Source organism: Protopterus annectens, chromosome 7.part1 (genome assembly GCF_019279795.1).
Source record: "Protopterus annectens isolate FY-2018-M chromosome 7.part1, PAN1.0, whole genome shotgun sequence".
NCBI classification, from domain to species: Eukaryota; Metazoa; Chordata; order Ceratodontiformes; family Protopteridae; genus Protopterus; species Protopterus annectens.
In genome coordinates, this window is record NC_056740.1 from 239,798,731 (window position 1) to 239,820,053 (window position 21,323).

The 21,323-nt window shown below is 39.3% G+C and overlaps 1 protein-coding gene across 1 annotated transcript in view; it reads right to left on the reverse strand.

Annotated features, from left to right (window-relative positions):
- The window catches only part of ALDH1A3 (aldehyde dehydrogenase 1 family member A3), a 567,347-nt gene that overhangs the window by 78,061 nt on the left and 467,963 nt on the right, over positions 1-21,323 (reverse strand). Inside the window, exon 9 of the mRNA XM_044078687.1 lies at positions 9,131-9,315. Within this exon, the coding sequence (XP_043934622.1) occupies positions 9,131-9,315 (185 nt within the window). The remainder of the gene's footprint in view (positions 1-9,130; positions 9,316-21,323) is intronic.

The window sequence follows — 21,323 nt, forward strand, 5'->3', positions numbered from 1 at the left end:
AATCTGCAGCAACAGTACGTTATATAAAAGTCAACATTTGCTCTGTTCTTTGTGCTCCACCCTTTGACACTGGTATGCATAGTCCTTTACTGAGTTCTATGTACACCAATATACAGGTCATAAAACCTGTGCATGCTTTCAGAATTAATATTAGCCATGTCTAAGAATCACATTCCTGACATGGCTGTGGATTAATCACAGTGCATGCAGCTAGTACAGCTGTAAACTTTGTTTATGAGTAAAAGGGAATATTCAAAATAATATAAAAATATATTCCACCACTAATTAGTCTGCTGTTACTCATTTACATTGATAAATGTTTTAACAAGTACATACTCAGAAATATTAAAGTATTTGTGAATGCCTGCAGGGTTCATAGTAAAAGATAGCTTAACAGTCTTAGGCTCCCTAGTCAGGCTGCTGTAATAAGTAATAAAATAAGCATTCTACAGTGCAAACAGCCTGTATAACATGTTCTCCCTGCTTACTTCATCTCACAGTTGCTAAAGAAATAAATATCTGTACAAAATTCAGGTTAAAAGCTTGCTTACTCCCAACAATCAGTAAAATTGTCTGGCTAAACTACAAACTTTGTTTAATACATTATACTGAGTAAAACACAGCTCACTTTCAAAAGAATTGAGTAAAATTGGGTAAATTGCAGCTCACTTTAAAAAGAACTGAGTAAAATCACTGTAAAGTTGTATTCTTTAAGCCTGCATACTCACAGACCCTGGAAATCCTTGTAGCTTGGTATAGCCATACTCAGCTCATCCTCACTTCACTCGGGCTCGCTCCGCACCCCACCCTACCCCCACATTCCATCTGCCCCCACTAGTGCTAAATTTAAGACCAATAAACCACTCCCCCTCCTACAACCTATCACAGATAACCCACACCTCCATACACCACCTCCCATACACCACCCTCTCCTGACAAAAACCCTCTTAATTCTCCACCCACATTCCTTACCAAGTACCACTACTATCAAGATGAGACCAATTATGTTCCCCTCAGTTATATTACCTGGGCTATATCTCCTCACCATATTTGAAAACCAGCCCTATCTTGACTTTCACCACCCCATATCTCATACCATCTCTGCTCCCACCTTGAGTGAATCAGACCAACCCCTAGCTCACTACAAACCTATCCTCTCCACTTTTAAAAACCACCAAGTAACTAGACCACGTTCCATTTCCCCCAAAACTAGATATTATCATAAAATAATAAGTAAAGCACTGAAACTAATAATCACTGTACAATTTACTCTGATGAGGGATGGGGACATCCACCCTAACCCTGGACTCACCTTTCCTACAAGGTCCCAGCCCACTACCACCTTCAACATATGGTCAAATTCAAGGTCCCCTAACTCTCTCCTGACCTGTCACCTAAACATCAGGAGTATTAACAACAAGGTCCATAATCTTCATGCTCTTCTAGCTACCTACTCACCTGATGTGCTATATCTTACATAAACTAAAAACGATGAGGTTATCCCACCAGGGTACAACATATTTAGACTAGACCATAACACCAGGAAAGGTGGAGAGGAGTAGCAGTTTTGTTTAAAAACACAATAGATGTCACACTAGCCCCACAACAACCCCCTTGTTCAATAATGCAGAAGCCCTAGTTAGCAAACTACAGGTTAACAAAAGTACATCTATATTCATTGCCTGCATTTATATCCCCCCAGGCAACAATGCAAAAAACCCTAGAAGACATCATCCAATGGCTTTCCAACACATACCCCCATGAAACTATGGTGTTAGGAGATGTTAATATTGACTGGAACAATTGTTCCTCTGAATCTCCCACCATCCATATAAACCTTCACGGTTATACCCAATGTATATCCTCACCCACCAGAATAAATAAATCCAACTACAAAGGCAGTATCCTGGACTGGATTCTTATCAACAATCACCCAGACCTGTATAACATGTGTACCCTCCCAGATGATATAAGTGACCACCTACTCACTTACATCATTAAGCATAAAGTAGTTAATCACCACCAAATTCTATATAAACCTATCAGAAACAACAAGAACTTTAACTCCACTAACTTTCAAAATGAACTCAGAGCATGCAATTGGGCCATACTTAAAGAACTTCCACTAGATGATGGTGTAGCCTACTTTAAGTCTAAATTCCTCTCCATTCTAGTTTACCACGCTCCTATCTGGACCCTCAGAGTCAAAACTAAGACCAGCCCCTGGCTCTTTAAAGTAACCAAAACCAAAATCATAGCAAGAAATAAGGCATGGGACAAATGGCGCACCTCCAAAGACCCACTTGACCATATTAAATTCCGACAACTAAGGAATGATACCAAAAAAGCCACACTGTTAGACAAAAAAAACTTCTATCAACACCTTCAGCAAAAACACCAGAACAAACCTCAGAAATTTTGAGCAGGCATAAACAAACTGCTCCACCCTGGCCAAACCTCCACCCCCCCAACTTGCAACCTTAAAACTCCAGAGTAAACTGCTAACATCATTAACAATTTCTTTTACCAAAACCATCCAATCACTAGCTAGCCAATTACCGCCCACAAGCTCCTTTCAAAACTCCTCCACAACCACTATCCCACTCCCTTTCGCATTCCAACCTGTATCTACATCAACCATCCGATCTCTAATTAACAAACTAAAGACCACTACCCTGACAGCTGATCTCCACCCACCAGAATATTTACAAAAAGGGGCAGATGCCATTGCATACCCTGTCTCGATCATAATAAACCGCACCTTGACTGAAGCCACTATCCCCTCTCTCTGGAAGGTTTCTCATGTCATTCCCCTTCATAAAGGAGGGAATTCTTTAGACCTCTCAAACTTCTGACCAATAGCCGTACTATCACCATTTGTCAAAATTATGGAAAAGTGCGTCCACAACCAATTAATGCACTATCTCACCCAAAATAAACTACTGGCCAACTCTCAGCATGGCTTTAGGCCAAACCACAGCACCACAGCACCACATCATCCCTCCTATCCGTCTCTAACACTATCAACATCAACCAAAACAATAACAAACTTACCTCAGCTCTCTTCCTAGATCTCTCTAAGGCCTTTGATATGGTCAATCACCAACTGCTTTTCTGTACCCTGAAGGAACTGTCACTGAATAGTAGCTCTATTAATTGGTTCCAATCTTACCTGTCTGATAGACAACAAGCAGTTTTATGGCAGAATACCCTATCCACACGTCTACCCATTACTCTAGAAGTCCCCCAAGGTTCCATACTAGGACCACTACTCTTCTCAGTCTTTATCAATGACCTGCCCTCCATCACTCCAAAGGCCACCTGCATCCAATACGAGGATGACTCTACTTTAATATGTACCACCTCCTCCTCAATTGAGCTTATGACCCTAACCCAGAATACGTTCAATGATGTAGAAAAATGGTTCTCAAACTGTCAGCTTCTATTAAACCCCAAGAAAACTAAACTGCTCATCTTTTCCCCCACCTGCAAATCCTCCTCACCATTCTTTACTTTAAGTTCCTACAATGGCACAATTATATCCCCAGATACTCACACAAAACTCCTGGGTGTCACAGTTGATAATGCCCTAAAATATATTCATGTCAATCAAACCATCAAATCTGTCAACAAAAATCTGGGCTTCTTATACAGGGTCAAACCCTTCCTCACTCCTTTTGCAAGAACCACTATCACTCAATCCCACCTACTTTCTACTCTCTTCTATACCTCCCCCCTCTTCACTAACCTGAACCAAGCCACCCTTACCAAACTTGCTAGTTCTTACAACCATATTGCTACATTTGCTACAGGTGCTACCTCTAGGACCCACCGTTGTATCATCCTAACTCAACTAGGATGGCTGGAGTGGCCCAGTCTTCTACAATGCAACCAACTTGCAATAACCCACAAAATACTACATAAACCCGAAAAAACACCAGCACTAAATAAGATCATCAAACCATACAGTAACCTGAGGTCACTACACTCTTCTGACAAACTGCTGTTACAAACAACTAAGAGCATAAATGTGGCTGGGGATTCTCTATTCGCCAGCTCAGTAAACAAAACTTGGAATATGCTACCTGCCGAACTTACTCACCAATCCTCCTTAACCGAGTTCAAAAAAAGCCTCAAACTACACTTCCAATAGCATTGGCAATGCCCCTGCTTAAATCCAGACTAATCACCACCCTCTGTTCCTGCAAACTCTCCCTAAGCATTTCAATCATATACTCTAATAAGTGTATGAATTCTTGATGGGACATAGCCCATAACTGTCTGAAACTGAAGATGCATGATTTTGATGTTGTCTACTATGTTTTATCTAAGTTTGCAACCCAACTACTGTTTTGCATATACATGTGGGAGTATAGCTTTGAACTCTTGCCTGTAGCTCACCTACACTTGTATGTGATTGTGTTTGTGTCTCTTTTGTCTTTCAGCATGTGCAGATGATGTATGTTGCAGGAGGCAGCATAGAGGTTTGGCACAGTGGAGTTAGACTGCACATTATTAGCTGTCTGTACTATATTCGTTGTACAATTTCTAGGCCATCTTTACTCACATCATCTTTCCATGTGTGGTTCTCTGCTACAGGTCATGATAATGCCAACGTAACTCTGGCACATCAGCCACATCCCGTGCTTACCATTCCTGTGGTTCTCTGCTACAGGTCATGATAAGGCCAACGTAACTCTGGCACATCAGCCACATCCCGTGCTTACCATTCCTGTGGTTCTCTGCTACAGGTCATGATAATGCCAACGTAACTCTGGCACATCAGCCACATCCTGTGCTTACCATTCCTGTGGTTCTCTGCTACAGGTCATGATAACGCCAACGTAACTCTGGCACATCAGCCACATCCTGTGCTTACCATTCCTGTGGTTGAAGCTGTGGTCAATGAGAGGGCTGAGAGGGCCTCTACAGAGGGATTTCTGACCTCTCCCATTCAGGTAGCCTGCCTCACTTCCCCACTACTCCTTAGCCATCAGTGAAAAATGTAGTAAAGTAGGTGGCTGACAGGGCAATTGAGCACTGGTAGCCATTACCTTTCCTCTCCTGGAGAAGACTGCAGTTTCATTTAACTGATGGTCCTCTGTCATTAGGCCTCCAGAAGAGAAGATGACCTCTACAAGCAACTACCCTGATGTATCTCAGCCATCTGATGTGCCCCACTGACATCTCTCTGAACCAGTTGGCAGACAGCATTCTGCCAAATCCCAGCCCTATCCCTAGCCAGGTGTACCCCCATACTAATGTGCCACAGCTCATATCTTGCATGCTGTTCACTCCTCTTCATCACCACTTGTCTACCTTTTGTTTGTCTCTGTCTAGCCTATGTGTCCACATCCTAGTGTATGCACACCCATCCATTTCTTTGTTTGTACTGTTTTTCATTTGCATGTTTTTGGTGAAACATTATCCCAATCTTCCAACTGCTTTTTTTCCCTACCACTCTTTCCATCATCACTTCTCCCTTAAAATTTACATATAGATTAGGGTACCTATCTTTCAAAAAATATATTTTGCTTCTCCCCATCTGAAATTTCCTTTATGCTTCTCTTCTGTGTGCATCTCTGCATGCTATGTTCCACTTTATACTGTCCTGTGCTCCCCTATATTCCTTATTCATGGAATCAGTAAGTATCTGGTCACAATAACATAAATGTTTATAATGTGCTGTAACCTATTAGCGTGCACAGCTTACCGACAGTCAGCTCCTCTATAAACCTTCTCATGCTTCTTGCTAATTTCCACCCAGGTGCATTTTGAACTAGCCCATGAATAATCACTTCCCTTCTATACAGTTTAGTTGTTGCTCTGCTCCATTGTGTTTGGCTTTTTTTTTTTTTTTTGTTAGTATTGCTCCACTTTCCACATTGGAGCATAGCTATTTGTTCAGACATGCACTGTGTCACCATTTGGATATTCACTTTACTGTGCAGTGCATCACCACTATACGCCATAAGCCTTGCTGCATCAGTCAATACATCTCTTTGAATCCTGGTCCTTGTGTAAGCTAAACAACACACAATAGCAAGAACTAGAAGAAAGACTAACTGAGCAAGGCAGCCAGTCAGGAAATTACCTAAACAGTGATCACTTAGAATACACAATGTGTTCAACCAGATTACAATAGTGAAAATATAGTACAAAAACCTGCACAATGTAAACTAAACTATTGCAGGAAAAGAAAAGCAGAGACAATTTTTAAATATTACTCTAATTCACTTGAAATAGAAATAGCACATTTGGATCAACATGCATTTTTTGGATAATAAGTAACACAAATTTCTGATGTCCGGCATTATCATCCGACTGTAGACCTTAGTGATTTTCCAGAATAAAGCAATAGTAGTGACATCCTGCAAAATCAGGGAAAGTACAACGGTTGGAATTAGAGACTGCTAACAGGTTAGTAGTGACATCCTGCAAAATCAGGGAAAGTACAGTGGTTGGAATTAGAGACTGCTAACAGGTTAGTAGTGACATCCTGTAAAATCAGGGAAAGTACAGCAGTTGGAATTAGAGACTGCTAGCAGGTTAGTAGTGACATCCTGCAAAATCAGGGAAAGTACAGCAGTTGGAATTAGAGACTGCTATCAGGTTAGTAGTGACATCCTGCAAAATCAGGGAAAGTACAGTGGTTGGAATTAGAGACTGCTAACAGGTTAGTAGTGACATCCTGCAAAATCAGGGAAAGTACAGAGGTTGGAATTAGAGACTGCTAACAGGTTAGTAGTGACATCCTGCAAAATCAGGGAAAGTACAGAGGTTGGAATTAGAGACTGCTAACAGGTTAGTAGTGACATCCTGCAAAAATCAGGGAAAGTACAGTGGTTGGAATTAGAGACTGCTAACAGGTTAGTAGTGACATCCTGTAAAATCAGGGAAAGTACAGCGGTTGGAATTAGAGACTGCTAACAGTTTAGTAGTGACATCCTGCAAAATCAGGGAAAGTACAGAGGTTGGAATTAGAGACTGCTAACAGGTTAGTAGTGACATCCTGCAAAATCAGGGAAAATACAGAGGTTGGAATTAGAGACTGCTAACAGGTTAGTAGTGACATCCTGCAAAATCAGGGAAAGTACAGAGGTTGGAATTAGAGACTGCTAACAGGTTAGTAGTGACATCTTGCAAAATCAGAGAAATTACAGAGGTTGGAATTAGAGACTGCTAACAGGTTAGTAGTGACATCCTGCAAAATCAGAGAAAGTACAGAGGTTGTAATTAGAGACTGCTAACAGGTAGTCCATTGGCCCTGCATATTGGTCCAGCACTCTAAAGGTGATCTATCTGGTTGCCTGCCAGGATAAAAAACAAAACAAAACAAAACAAAAAATGCTCCGCTTTTCCTATATCTTGCTGTTACTGAGATCCAAGCTGCCTACGTATCTCTCTTAGATCAATGTCCATGGGTTTTCTCCTCACTGTTGTGAGATGGTAATAAGTAAAAACTCAGTGTATTGATCAATTTGCATAGCTTTCTATTCCCTGCATTCGTAGCAAGGAGTAGAAAGCCTTCACCACCCCATTGGATATCACTTGGCTAGGGATACATTTCTGCCCTTTATTTGTTTGTTTATTTCTTCTTTCTAAGTAAAGAAATAGGTTAATTTGAATTTTCAGCTATAGCTTGCCTTAATTATTCCTCAGTGCTCTTTGCAATACCACTTGAAAAAGGGGAGTAAACACTGTTACTGAATGCTGAACCACTACATTAAGATCATTTATTGCGCTTTTGTCTATTGTGCTGCAGTTATGAGATGTGCAGCTTGCTTCTGACAGCTTAAGTATTACACTTCTGTATTAACTGTGTAAACACTACCCCGGTACATTTCAAGCCAATGAATTAATCGATATGCAGGCAACTATCTATCACACATCCGCCATAGCAGCATTCCCGTACTCACTCTCTACAAGTAACTAATTTTGTTGCTTTTTGTAATCTTCAGAATTATAGTTTCAGGAATCTCCTTCCTACTGTCTCTCACTGATGTGTGAAACTGGCCATTTCTGATTCACAGCTCACAATTAGCAGACTGATAATATTCCATGGAAGTCTATGCCTAGCTTTGAGCTCATAAACAAACTTTTAGTGAAAGTTTGTTGCAGTTACCTTGTTATTGTTACAAATGTCATAAAATGAGTTTTATAATCAAACCAGGAAATAATGTAAACTTTCACAGAAATTTCACAGAAGAGTGAGACTGCATAATCACTAACAAGTAAGAAAGAGATGGGAACATGCTTAAATGTAAGTTTCCTTTACATCTAACACTATTGAGTTGGGTTGAATACATGGAAAAACACTTTGGGGTGACATTAGGTTGGAGCTCTCCTATAAGCAATTCCGAATTATAGAAAAGAAAACTTGCATTTTATGCACATTTACATCAGTTAAACTTCTTGACGGCAGTTATAGGCCATTACAAGTATTTTTACATATGACTAAATGACTAACATTATAAAATGATGATGTTTCTGTAGTTTCTCATCAAAGCTATAATGGCTACAACCTTCACTGCCTCACAGTGAGTCATTATGAAATGGCATGAATGACAAATGGTTTGCTTACTCATTTTAAGCAAGCAAAATGTTAATTTATTTTTTAAATAAACTTAAATAAAGCAGAAAAAGCAAAGTCAGACTATAATGTCCCAAGAAAATGCTGCTTGACAACTTGAGGTCACTTTTTTCACATTTTTGTAAAATTAATTTTAATGGGATAACCTTCATCATTTCATGTCTTGTTACACTTCTAGCCTTATCATCATTCAGGAATTGGAGGTGGCATAAATGGTTAATTGTTGCAAGTTCAAACTCCAGTCCAGAGCTATTTCACAAATGAATGTTAGTCAATCAGGCAATGCAGAATTAGCAGATGCTCCTGGAAACCTGGGATAATAAGAGCATCATACTGCTGAGTTTTAATGGACATTTCAACCCTATTACTATTGCTAAAGTACTACATTACTCTAGCTAGGACTTTCGATATTGTGAAGCTTGGACTTTGTTCACAATTTGGTAGGAATGAGGATAGGGAGACAAAATGTATGATACAGCAAGGATCTTTTTGTGTTGTTGCCATTGAAAGTTTTCTAAAGCCATATTATCCTCTTACCTGTGGGCCATGCTCTGTTTTAAAATCAAACGGATCTCCGATTACTCTCTTCTTTGCGATATCCACACTGCGCTTGACAAACTCATCATATATTGACTCTTCAACAAATATCCGTGAGGCAGCTGTGCAACACTGGCCCTGGTTGAAGAATGCTCCTTGATGGGCAAGTTCTACTGCCAGATCCACTAGGAAAACAAAGGGGATAGTATTAACACAAAGACAGCAACAAATTTTGAAAGCACAAGCAACAGAAATGTACAACTGACCATATTAGGTCAGGCTTAAAATTGCTCATTACACCTCAGAACTACCCTTAATGTTTTCACTCTGAGCATAGGAAATGTTTTACTGTTATATCCAGGAAAGACAGATATCATTATTCTGGTGTGTGTGTGTGTGTGTGTGTGTGTGTGTGTGTGTGTGTGTGTGTGTCTACATATATATATATAAATATAGGTTTACTATCAAAAGGATGAAAATCACATCCACGGACGGTTATTTCTGCGACAAATAACCTCGACTCATGAAGATGAAGTAGGTCGTATGATTGACGCAGCAACATCAACAGATTCTGTCGACCTTAAGGTGGAACTCTCCCATTGAAATACATGCTGAAACTCCCTGCTCATGTATGTCCTTTTAAACTGAAGTACAAATGAACGTCGACTTTCCGACAATCACTCCTACCATGGTCGAGGAGGTGGCTGTCGAGCATGTTACTGTCAACCATTTGATGTTAAACCCTATATATATATATATATATATATATATATATATGTATATATATATATATATATGTATATATATATATATATATATATATATATATATATATATATATATATATATATATATATATATATATATATATATATATATATATATATATATATATATATATATATATATATATATATATATATATATATATATATATATATATATATATATATATATATATATATATATATAGGTTCATAAGTTCATAGGTAGGTGCTAGGCTATCAGCCCAAGGGCCTACGTAAGTCTAGCCAGCAAGGTACCATAGCTTACACCACCCAAGAAAGTTATTTTCCTGTGCCACTGTCCAGCAGAGACACAGAAGTGATCCCCAGGGTGTATTTCCTATTTCCCATCCACTCATCAAGATTTTTCTTGAAGAGTGCTAATGAAGAACTTTGCTTGACATAGATGGGTAGCTTGTTCCAGAGTATAGGAAGTCTCTGGGACAGGATTCTATCCCTCCAGCGTGTCCTGTTTATTGGGGTGACAAGGTTTAGGTCCCTAGAATGTATAGCTTGGATGGATTGGGATTTCTTTAGGTGTAGCATGTCCAACATCTCTGGGTTTGACATAGCTTTATATGTTAGACAGAGATCACCTCGGAGTAGGCGATATGCTATGGAATAAAGCTGGAGTTTTTTGAGGCGGTCAGTGTAGGGCATTTGTTTGAGGCCAGTAATCCTCTTTGTGAGGTACTTCTGTGGCCTTTCCAGCTGCTGCAGATGCCTTGTGAGGTACATTCCAAAAGGGGCGTTGTACTCTATAATAGGTTTAATGAGTGACGAGTAGAGGGGAACAATGACCTCTTTTTTCCTGGATGAGATCCCTTTTATGATGAGGTGTGCCACATAGAAGGACTTCCTGACTACTGTGGAGATGTGAATATCAAAGGAGAGACTACTGTCCACCTGGGTCCCAAGGTCTCTTATCACGCATTCAGTGTTAGGTAGATTGCTGCCTATGTGGTAGTTCATGGGTACAGAGTTTTTACCAAAGGGGATGACACTGCACTTTTTGGCATTGAGCTTGAGGCCATGGCTCTGACACCAGGCATCTGTCTCAGTGAGGCCCTTCTGTAGGATGTCTACATCATTTGGGGACTTGACTATGGCTCCAAGTTTGCAGTCACCTGCGAACTTCATCAGCCAGAGGCCTTCTGTGTTAGCCTGTACTTCAGAGAAGTAGATGCCAAACAGGAGAGGTCCCAGGATGGAACCCTGTGGCACTCCACTTGTCACTGCCTTGAGGTCAGATTTGGAGTCTGCAACTTTTACAGCGTGGGTTCTATCAGTGAGCCAGTTGGCAACCCATCTTGTGACATAGGGATTTATACCTAGTTTAGTGAGTTTAGCTATAATTCCAGAATGGGAGATGGTGTCGAAAGCCTTGGCGAGGTCAAGATAGGCTGTGTGAACCACCTTACCCTCATCCGCGGCTTTGGTGACTGCCTCAAAGAAGTCAATCAGGTTCAGGAGGCATGATCTGCCTTTCAAAAACCCAAACTGGGTGGAATCCAGAGTTTGGAGGTTACCAATGTCTTTGCTTATGAGTTCCATGATGATACGGTCCATGGCCTTGCAGACCAGGCTCGTTAGGCTAATAGGTCGATAATTCCCAGGATCAGTGGTGGCTCCCCCTTTGTGGAGTGGGATAACTGTTGCTGTGCACCATATATATGTGTGTATGTGTGTATGGGATTACCTTAAATTATTTAAAACAGTATAACATTGATTATAAAATATTGACAGCAAAATATTTAGATTGTAAAATATCTAAACTAAAAAAAAAATCTAAATATAAAATACTGACAACATTGAAGTTATACTAAGGAAGGATTTATGCCCCTTCCCCACTTTTGTGCAACCTCAGGGTTAGTATGTACACTTACCAGGGTGTGGGGGTTGCTTGCCCCCCTGCAAATGCATTGGTTTTAAATCATCATCTTCATCATCATCAGCCCCTTTTTGTTATTTTTCTACATGGGGTCATGGTGTTGTGTCACTTATTGTTATCTCACCCTATTCAGTACTACTCTCATACCTTCTTTGACACTCATGCCTGACTGTCACAGGTGTTATCTCACACAATCCATCCACCTCTTTGATTGATGCCCTAGTTTACTCTTGCCTTCTTCCTGTCTGTCCCAAATCTTCTTCACCTGATTGCCTTCTGCTTTCTTGCACATCTGCTAAGCCACAGTAATCTGCCCTCTTTGGCCGTTTCTGCAATTAAATTACTTTGGCTTCCACTCTTATGTCATTATTTCTTCTTTTGTTCTACAATGTGCATCCTACCATCCTTCTTAGGCACTTCATCTCCTTCAACTCTAGATTCCTGAACTGACCTGCCTTTACAGCCCTGGTTTCTGTACCATAAAGTAGTACTGGTCACACCACTGTTTTGTAGAACTTACTTTTCAGCTTCTTTGGTATTATTCTGCCATACACTACTTCTCACATGCTGTGCCATTTGGCTGTAGCTCTTCTGATTCTAGCTTTGACCTCCTCATTCAGACTTCCCTTCTTCTCAACTACCTCTCCCATATACTTGAAGCTGTAAACCTGTTACACTGTTTTTCCTCCTATCTCAATCTTCAGCTTCTTTGGATTTCCCCCACGTGATGCCTTTACAGCTGTTTTGTCTGTACTCAGTTTCATCCAATGTGCCTTCAGTTTTACATTCCATTCCTCTACCATTTGCTGACATTCTTACTAAGAGTCTGCCTGTAATGTCACATTGTCTGCATATAGCAAATTTGTTGATCTGGTCCCTCTGACCTGTTTGCTAATGTAGTCCATCACTGGTATGAACAACAGCGGATTCATAGGTTCATAGGTATATACTAGTCTATCAACCACTTGGGCACTCAAAACACTAGCTGTGCAATCCAAATCTGACCCACAAATTTGATTTAGATTTGATTTATAGGGAGGTTTTCCTCATTGCCTCTGTTCATCAAAGGCATAGGAGCCAGACCAGGGGTGAATTTCTAATTACCCACCCACAGGTCCAAGTTGTACTTAAATAGGGATAGGGAGGATCTCTGCTTCACATGGACAGTAAGCATGTTCCAGAGAATGGGCATTCTCTGAGAAACATATCTGTCTCTCCAGCATGTCCTATTTATGTTGCAAGCAAAATTCAGGTCTTTTCATCTAGTACTTTGTATGCTGTTTGTTTTGCAGATGTGCAAAAGATCCATCAAAATAGGGTCAAGGGACACCTTGTATGCCAGGCAAAGATCACCTCTCAGAAGTCTGTATGACACCGAGTAACGAGACAGGGTTTTGAGGTGATCAGAATTAGGACATTGTTTACTCCCTGTATTCTTTTTTAAGGAACCTTTGTGGATGTTCCAGTCTGCATGTGTCAGCCAGGCACATACTGATGGAGTCATGATACTCTATGATGGGCCTGATGAAGACCAAGTACAGTGGCATTATCACGTCTCTGGACCATGCCTCTAAACTATGCAGCTTTTTGCAAAATTTCCAGATTGTTGTGGTTTTCTGCCAAATTAGTGGCAAAAATCATTAAAGATTGAAGTTAGAAAATAATGACAGACATTTGAGTTTCAGACTTCATACCCTTCAGAAAATTCATGCTAATGCAAAATCTGTTATTCTAACAACTTTCTAAGTTTGTAAGAGCAATATTTAAAAAGTGTCCCTATTTTAGGCCTTTGTCCTACTTACATATATGGCTTTGTCTAGATTTCTTGCTCTAAGAGGTTGAGATGTATGCTCTGGACCTAGATGCCATGCATTCCATATAAATTGAGCACCATAGAAGGATTTTATTACTACCTTGGACAAATTTTGGTAAAAGTCTAGGTTACTATCTAAATGAGTTCCCAGTTCCCTGGCTACTGAATCAACTTTTAGGGGTGTTTTATTGATGATGTAGTTACCCAGGGCAGGGGATATAAGCAGGGGTGTAGCTAGGATTTTCAAATTTGTACTGACAGCTCTCAAACTGCTACCCCCCCCCAGCCAAGCTACGTCCATTCTCGTAATTCACGGTTCGCTCTTTTAGTGTCGATGAAGAGGCATTCGCTGTAATGCCTCTTCAGTAATATAATATAAATTCACTCAAACTCAGTTCCTTGAATTGAAAATTAACCTGAAATGTTAGTTCGTTGAAAAATGCAGCATGGTAGTTGGGGTAGAGACTTTATGCTTTTGTTTTCTGTAACTAAGGAACAGGTTTTGAGCTTGAGTAAATTACTAACCACCTGCTACCCCTAACTAGGATGTTTCATTCACACACATACACCCCTACCTACCTCTTAGTGCAAGAAATATGGACAAAGCCTAAAATAAACAGGGACAGATATTAAATAATGTTCTCGTGAACTTAGAAAGTTGCTAGAATAACAGGATTTGTGCTAGTATCAATTTTTCTAAAGGACATGAAGTCTGAAGCTCAAATGTCTGTCATTATTTAGCAATTTCAGCCTTCACTGATTTTCTAGAAAATCACAAAATTTATGAGGAACAGACAAAAAATATGGGGCAAAAATCTGGGCATTCTGCAAAATTTGGACAGTTGAGAGGTATGGTACCTACAACACACACACACACACACACACACACACACACACACACACACACACACACACACACACACACACACACACACACACACACACACCCTCTCAACCTCTTACAGCAACAAACTCATAAATAAAACTGAGGCAAAGGCCCAAAAATAAGGACATTTTTTTTAAATATTGCTCTTATAAACTTAGAAAGATAATAGAATAGTAGTAGGTCTTGCATCAGTACGAATTTTCTGAAAGGTCTGAAATCTGAAACTGAAATGTCTGCATTATTTTCTAACTTCAGTCTTTAACAATTTGCCACTAATTTGCCAGAAAACTGCAATTTTATGAAAAACGGACCAAAAATGTGATGCAAAAATATAAAATTGCCAGACAATACAGCTGGGAACCTGTCAAAGGAGGGACACCATTTTAATATGAGCACAGTTAACTTAGAGCAGCTGACAAAATTAGAGAATCTACATGCATTTCTGAAATAAAAGTAATGTATAACTCTGATCATTACAGTTATTTATAAAAGTAAAGTAAACCCTCTATGTTTTCTTCCAAAATTGATATTTTGTGGAGGGATCATTAGGGGAAGAGCAACATTTTGAGCCAAAATCAGGGACAGTCGAGGTTTGGCTATGCCTAATTCTATAAAGCAATTTGCATGTACCTCTCAACCTGTTAATGCAATAAATCTGGACAAGGCCAAATATATTGGGGAACATATAAACAGTACTAAAATTGCTCTTGTATAAACTGGGACAGTTGATAGAACAGGTCTTATTTTAGCATGCATTTTTCTGAAGGTTATAAAGTCTGAAACTAGTGTGTCATTATTTAGTGACTTAATTCCTAAATCATTTGCCAGAAAACCACAAATTGAGGAATAAACCAAAAATAAGAAGCAAAAAATCTATTCATTCTTTGAAAATCTGGACATTTGGCAGGTATAGTTCAGCTGGGGCTGTCTAAGTTTGCCGCCCTTCCCTCTCACAAAACCATGGCCGAATGGAGCCTCCCCCTGCAGCCATTCCAATGATCCATTACTTTGCTATTTCACTCCATTTACCATAAACACTAATGTGCATACTGATTTACTTCTATGATGATTTGAACTTCATTTGAAAGTTTTATTTTGCATTTTACAGCACAAACACTAAGACATCTGCTAAACAAACTTGGCATTAAAACTTCTCTGCCCTTGAAACTCACATTCATTGAAACAACACTAACATCCACATTAAAAAAAAAATACATTTTACCCGTGGCAGATAAAAATTAATTCTGGGCTGCTTTTAAATCATAGGCCCCTTGCATATGAAACATACATGTGCTCTTTGATACACCTTCCTATTGCTTTGAACATTTTTCCAGTAAACAATGAAACAAAACTGCCCAATTCAGAACATTTCCATCATAAAAGTCTAGTCAAACTTCTGCAGTCCACCATTATCAGTAAATAATATGCACAATCTCTGAAGTAGTAAAAAAAGTCATCTAAATAATTCCACGTTAAATAAATCTAACTAATGAAGAGGTTGCTGCTAGCAATCACCTTTATATTTCATGACTTCACCGAAAAATAGTGTCTGATGCCCCTGAGGAATAAATTGCCTAAATTACATTAATAAGCTAGTAATATTGCAATAGAAAATGGATGGCAAACTGATAACAGGCTCATAGTTAGTAGTACAGCAGCATTCACCCCTTATGGGAGTAGAACCAACAACCTTCTGCATTAAAAGCAAGTACACAACATTTTGTGCTACCAGCAATGTGAGCCAACTTAGCATAATCAGCACTAAACTTCTCTTCCCCTGCAGCTCTCAGTTCCTTGTAAAATCTACGCAATACTCAACTACATCTCAACTTCGCAGCACAAGAAGTCTGGAAAAAGCCAAATTTATTGGGGTGGGTCAAAAGGGCAAAAAACAGGAACACATTAAACATTGCTTGTATAATCTTGGAAAGCTGCTAGAGTAAAATGCTGTGTTACCATCATACATTTTACTGCCAAGGTCACTGTGCAAAATAGTCAGAACAACATACCACTATGCCAAATCACCTGCTTTGTGAAAGAGAGGAAGACTGAAACTTAAATGGCTATCATTTAATGAATTCAGTTCTCACCATAGCTGTCAACCTCTTAGCACAAAACACCTGGACAAGCCCAGTAATGAGGGAATACAGCCCTCAAACATATTCAGTGAATTCAGTTCTTGCCATAGCTGTCAACCTTAGCACAAAAAACCTGGACAAAGCCAATAACAGGGTATTACAGTCCCAAAAATAAGGACAAATTTTAAATAGTCATAAACTTAAAAAAATTGCTATAAAAAAGGTTGTGTTAGTATATATTTATTGCTAGAATAAAAAGTTGTTTTACTATGTCACAAACACTAAGATACAGACTCCACACAGAAGGCACCCCAGCCAAGAATCAAACCAGAAAACCTACAGCTGTGAGGCAACAATACTGCCACTGCACCATCAAATATGTAAGGAAGTAAACATTCAGAAACCTGAAGTCTGAAATTTAAATGCCTGCCAATTTGTTAATCAGGACAGTCTGACTTGGAACAAAAAAAAACACAATTCTCAGCAGAGGCCCAGGAAAAAATAATGCAGACATGTCTTTGTAACATGGGAGGACACAAAAGCAAACCCACACAAACACAGGGAGAAGATACAGACCCCCCCACACAAAGAAGGCACCCCAGCCAAGAACCAAACCCAAGAACCTACAGCTGTGAGGCATCAATGCTACGTTGCTACCACTGCACCATCAAATTTCAAGCATTGCAATATTTAAAAACCACAGATACATACAGATATTGATCAGATCAAATAAGAGGCAAAAATCTGCAATTTTTTTACAAATGGTGGTGGGTAGGGAATTCAGGTCTTTAACACCTGCATACAAGGTATTCCCTACCACACCACCATGAGTAATCACACCAGTACATCCCACCTGGGGCATTTTCACACACACACACACACACACACACACACACACACACACACACACACACACACACACACACACACACACACACACACACACACAGAGTAGCCACATGTTATTCTTGCTTTGAAAGCAGTATTACCTTAAACAAGTTTTCCTTAAGTGCTTACTACAGTTCGTAAGACAATACTAACCAATTAAAATGGACAATGGTACAGCAGACAGAATTATAACTGACCATGAAATATTTAATTATGCTATGTCTGATCCAGTCATTTTCTGACTATATAAGCTTAAAGCTTTTATTTAGCTGAACAGCTTCAAATGGAATTCAAAGATGGACAAAGCATTTTCAGAAAATTTAGATAGGTCTCTTTGTATAGCTGTTTTTATTCTTTTCAAGTATACTGCTATTTTATCCAAAATACTCTTTATATGGACATTTTTTCTAATATTTCTTAGTTTTGCATGTTGGCAGAATAGGCATGCTTAATATATGTACATGCTTAAGATGAAATTTGTAGAACTGATCTGAGATGATGCATTTCATTTCTATATAATTCACAAGTAGTTTCCCTGAGTGTGAAAGTAAAACATGAATTACTGCATTACAAATGGAACTTCATGAATTCATGCAACTTTTTTTTTTTTTACAGCTGCATCATGATGCATCGAGTAATTGCCTTTCTTACACAGAGGAAGCATACAGAGCTTATTATGCGTTTAATGTATTATGTTACTGGAATGTGCCCAAAAAATGATAATCAGCCACAGAGGACACACAGCATTAGACCCACCATACTGGTCATTAATACTCATCACTCAGTGGGGGGGGGATTTACTGTAGAAGATTAGGGACGGGGTGCACTGCTTAAACCAGAACAAATGTTAGCTTCTTGTTATCATTTAACTTAAAGGTGAAGACAGCTGGTATACTGGGATTACTTCCTACGCAAGTGAAACAGAGTTCCTAAAACACACACACACACACACACACACACACACACACACACACACACACACACACACACACACACACACACACACACACACACACCATGAAGTGAGACCATCTCGGACCAACACACACTTCATATTACTCACCAAGTCACCAACCCTCCATGAAGACAGCTCGGGAATCCTCCTCCCGCTCGGACCAACATAACGAATCCTCCTCCCGCTCGGAAAGCATGGAGCTCCATTCCGACTGGCTGCCTAAAGCGCACATGTGCGGTGAGCTCCATTCCGACTGGCTGCCTAAAGCGCGCTGACGTCATCGGCAGTAAAGCGTGAAAAAAAGAACATTTAAAATGCTACCCCCCCTTCTACATAAGTTGTACTGAAATCAGTACAGTGCGTACGCCTCCCGACGTCCCTGGATATAAGAACTTCCTGAAGGGTATTCATGTCTTGGGGGAATTCAGTGACTGCTCCCAGTTTTCCATCATCTGCAGACTTGGTTAGTCAGAGGTTTTTGACATTAGCTTTGACATCAGAGAAGTAGATGACAAAGAGGAATGGGCCTAGCACAGAGCCCTGGGAGACTCGACTGGTGACTGGCCTCTTTGTGGGGGTGGTTTCACCAGTTCTGGTGTATATTGAGACATATCCACCTTTGTCTACCTAGGGTTAAAGATGGAGGTGTACATGTTGTAGTAGAGCAAAAAACAAGGATAAACCATAAAAAATACCGGCATAAAAATTCACTTTTCTTGGACATTTTTATGCCTGTATTTATGATGGTTTCTGCTTATTTTCTTTTCTGCGACAACATATGCATACACATAGTCATTTGCATTTTTACACACTTTTTATTGATTGCTTTTTCCCTGCTTTTAGAGTTTGATTGCTTTGTTTGCTCAGTTTTAACAGTGATGTGATGAAGCCTTATTGGTGAAAGCACTTTTTTATGTTTGCTATGATTGCAGTTTTTTATTTTGATTGTATTTTTATTAGAAATGTTTTTTTATTTCGCATCTTTTCCTAGGTTACTATAGTGGGTGCTGTTTTCTTGATTCATGTACCTGTTGTCACACATGCACTCACACAACACACGCAAGAACACACGCACGGACGCGCCCCTAACCCCCCTAATGAAGGGAGTCTTATGACATCTGGTCCCTGTCTGGAGACAGACTAGGAGTTAATTACTTTCTGCTTCTTATTTTAGTTTTAGATTAAAAAAAAAATACCACGTGTTATATCAGGCTAGCTTTTAGCTGCAGACTAGGCTCATTACTATGTATGAGGTTGTTAATCATGATTTATGATCCTTTGTGATTTGTATGCATGTTTGTTTTCCATGGGTTAAAGCTGATATTGAAAAATTGATCTGTTGAACCCCAGCTGGTGTGCAAAAGAGCTTTTCATTAATTAAAGCCGAGCTTTTCTGGTGACTAAGCCTGTTTATGTTTGTTTCTTCAGTACCTTCATAGAACAGGAATTAACGTCTGAAGTTTTGGACTGTTTATTACCGTTGCTTAATACTGTAACGTTTAAGTGTTTTTATTTTTCATTTTTCACAAATAACAAGGAAGTGAAGTCAGTCCTCTACCTTAACACTTTGGACAGCTATCTCCTCACATCTCTTTTGTGTTTTTTTGTACTTGTTCAACCTGTGACTCACTTTTTGTGATCCACAGGGTTCCTGGATGTGAGGAGCCATTGGTGATCTCTGTCATTTGATTTCTCAACAAATAAATAAGACATAATGGAAGGACAACTTACTGCTTGGTTGTTTTCTCATCTATGAAATAATCTACTGTTACAGATCAAACAGAAAGAAAAATACACTTCTTTTAAGTAGAACCTTGATGATTGGTTGGGTGCCTATAAGTTTGTTATAGTCCTGATTTGTTTTGTCCACCTGATGGCAGGTAGGCCTTAGCTACAAAGAGTTATTAAAGGTATTTTCAAAAGGACCCCCTCACCTGCAATGTGATTATGGTCAATGGACTGACTGCCTTGTACACTGAATTAATGTACGAAAAAACAAAGAAACAAAGAAATCAATAAATAGCAGACATAATGCACTTTACTACACTCCACACTACTCCAAAGATCCATTTTTTTGTGGTCACCTTATTTTATTTATTTTTATTTAATTTTGATATATGTTGACTGGGTTACTCTCTCTGAATGAGCAAAAGCTCATTTTCAGTGGAGATCCGGGGAGAAAAGCTCCATAATTAAAAACAACATGCATGAAACGTAAGTAGTTAACATAAGTATACAAAGCGCTGTGAATGTAACTTAAAAAGTTGACATAATTATACAAACACTCCTATATACAAGTGAATTAGAAAAATTGCAGATAGGTATATACAGTATAAAATAACAGTACAATTCAGCAAAAAAAGAAAGTGAACACTAGTTAGAGGTAGAACTTAAGCTAGGATACACTGTCAAAATAGGAATGGGTTTGGGGCTGGAGGGAGGGCAACTTAATTTATGTAGGGTCAAGGCAAGAGCAAGTCCTAGAGTTAAGCAAGTGGTCTTTTAAGAGTTTTTTTGAAGCTGTTTGAAGTACGAATAGTTGTTAGGGACAAAGGGAGTTTGTTCCAAGAGTTGGCAACAGAGTAACTATATGGAAGTTTGCCAATATTTGTTTTGGGTTGTAGATTTCCAGGAGGTGTTGGTCAGAGCTACGAAGACTGCAATTAGTAGAGAGAGATAATGGATGAGAGAGCTGCACATGAAGTAGGTTTGTTTAGGATGGTGTGAGTTACTTGCAGTTGAGGGAGGAGGAGGAGTTGTTGGAATTCAAGCCACTGATGTTTTTGGTGTGAGTGATAGGGTAGATTTGCAGCAAATCTCGCAATTTTGTCGTAAGTAATTTCAAGTTTGGACATAATGTTGGTTTGTAGATTAGTGATAATTGGGGCAACATATAA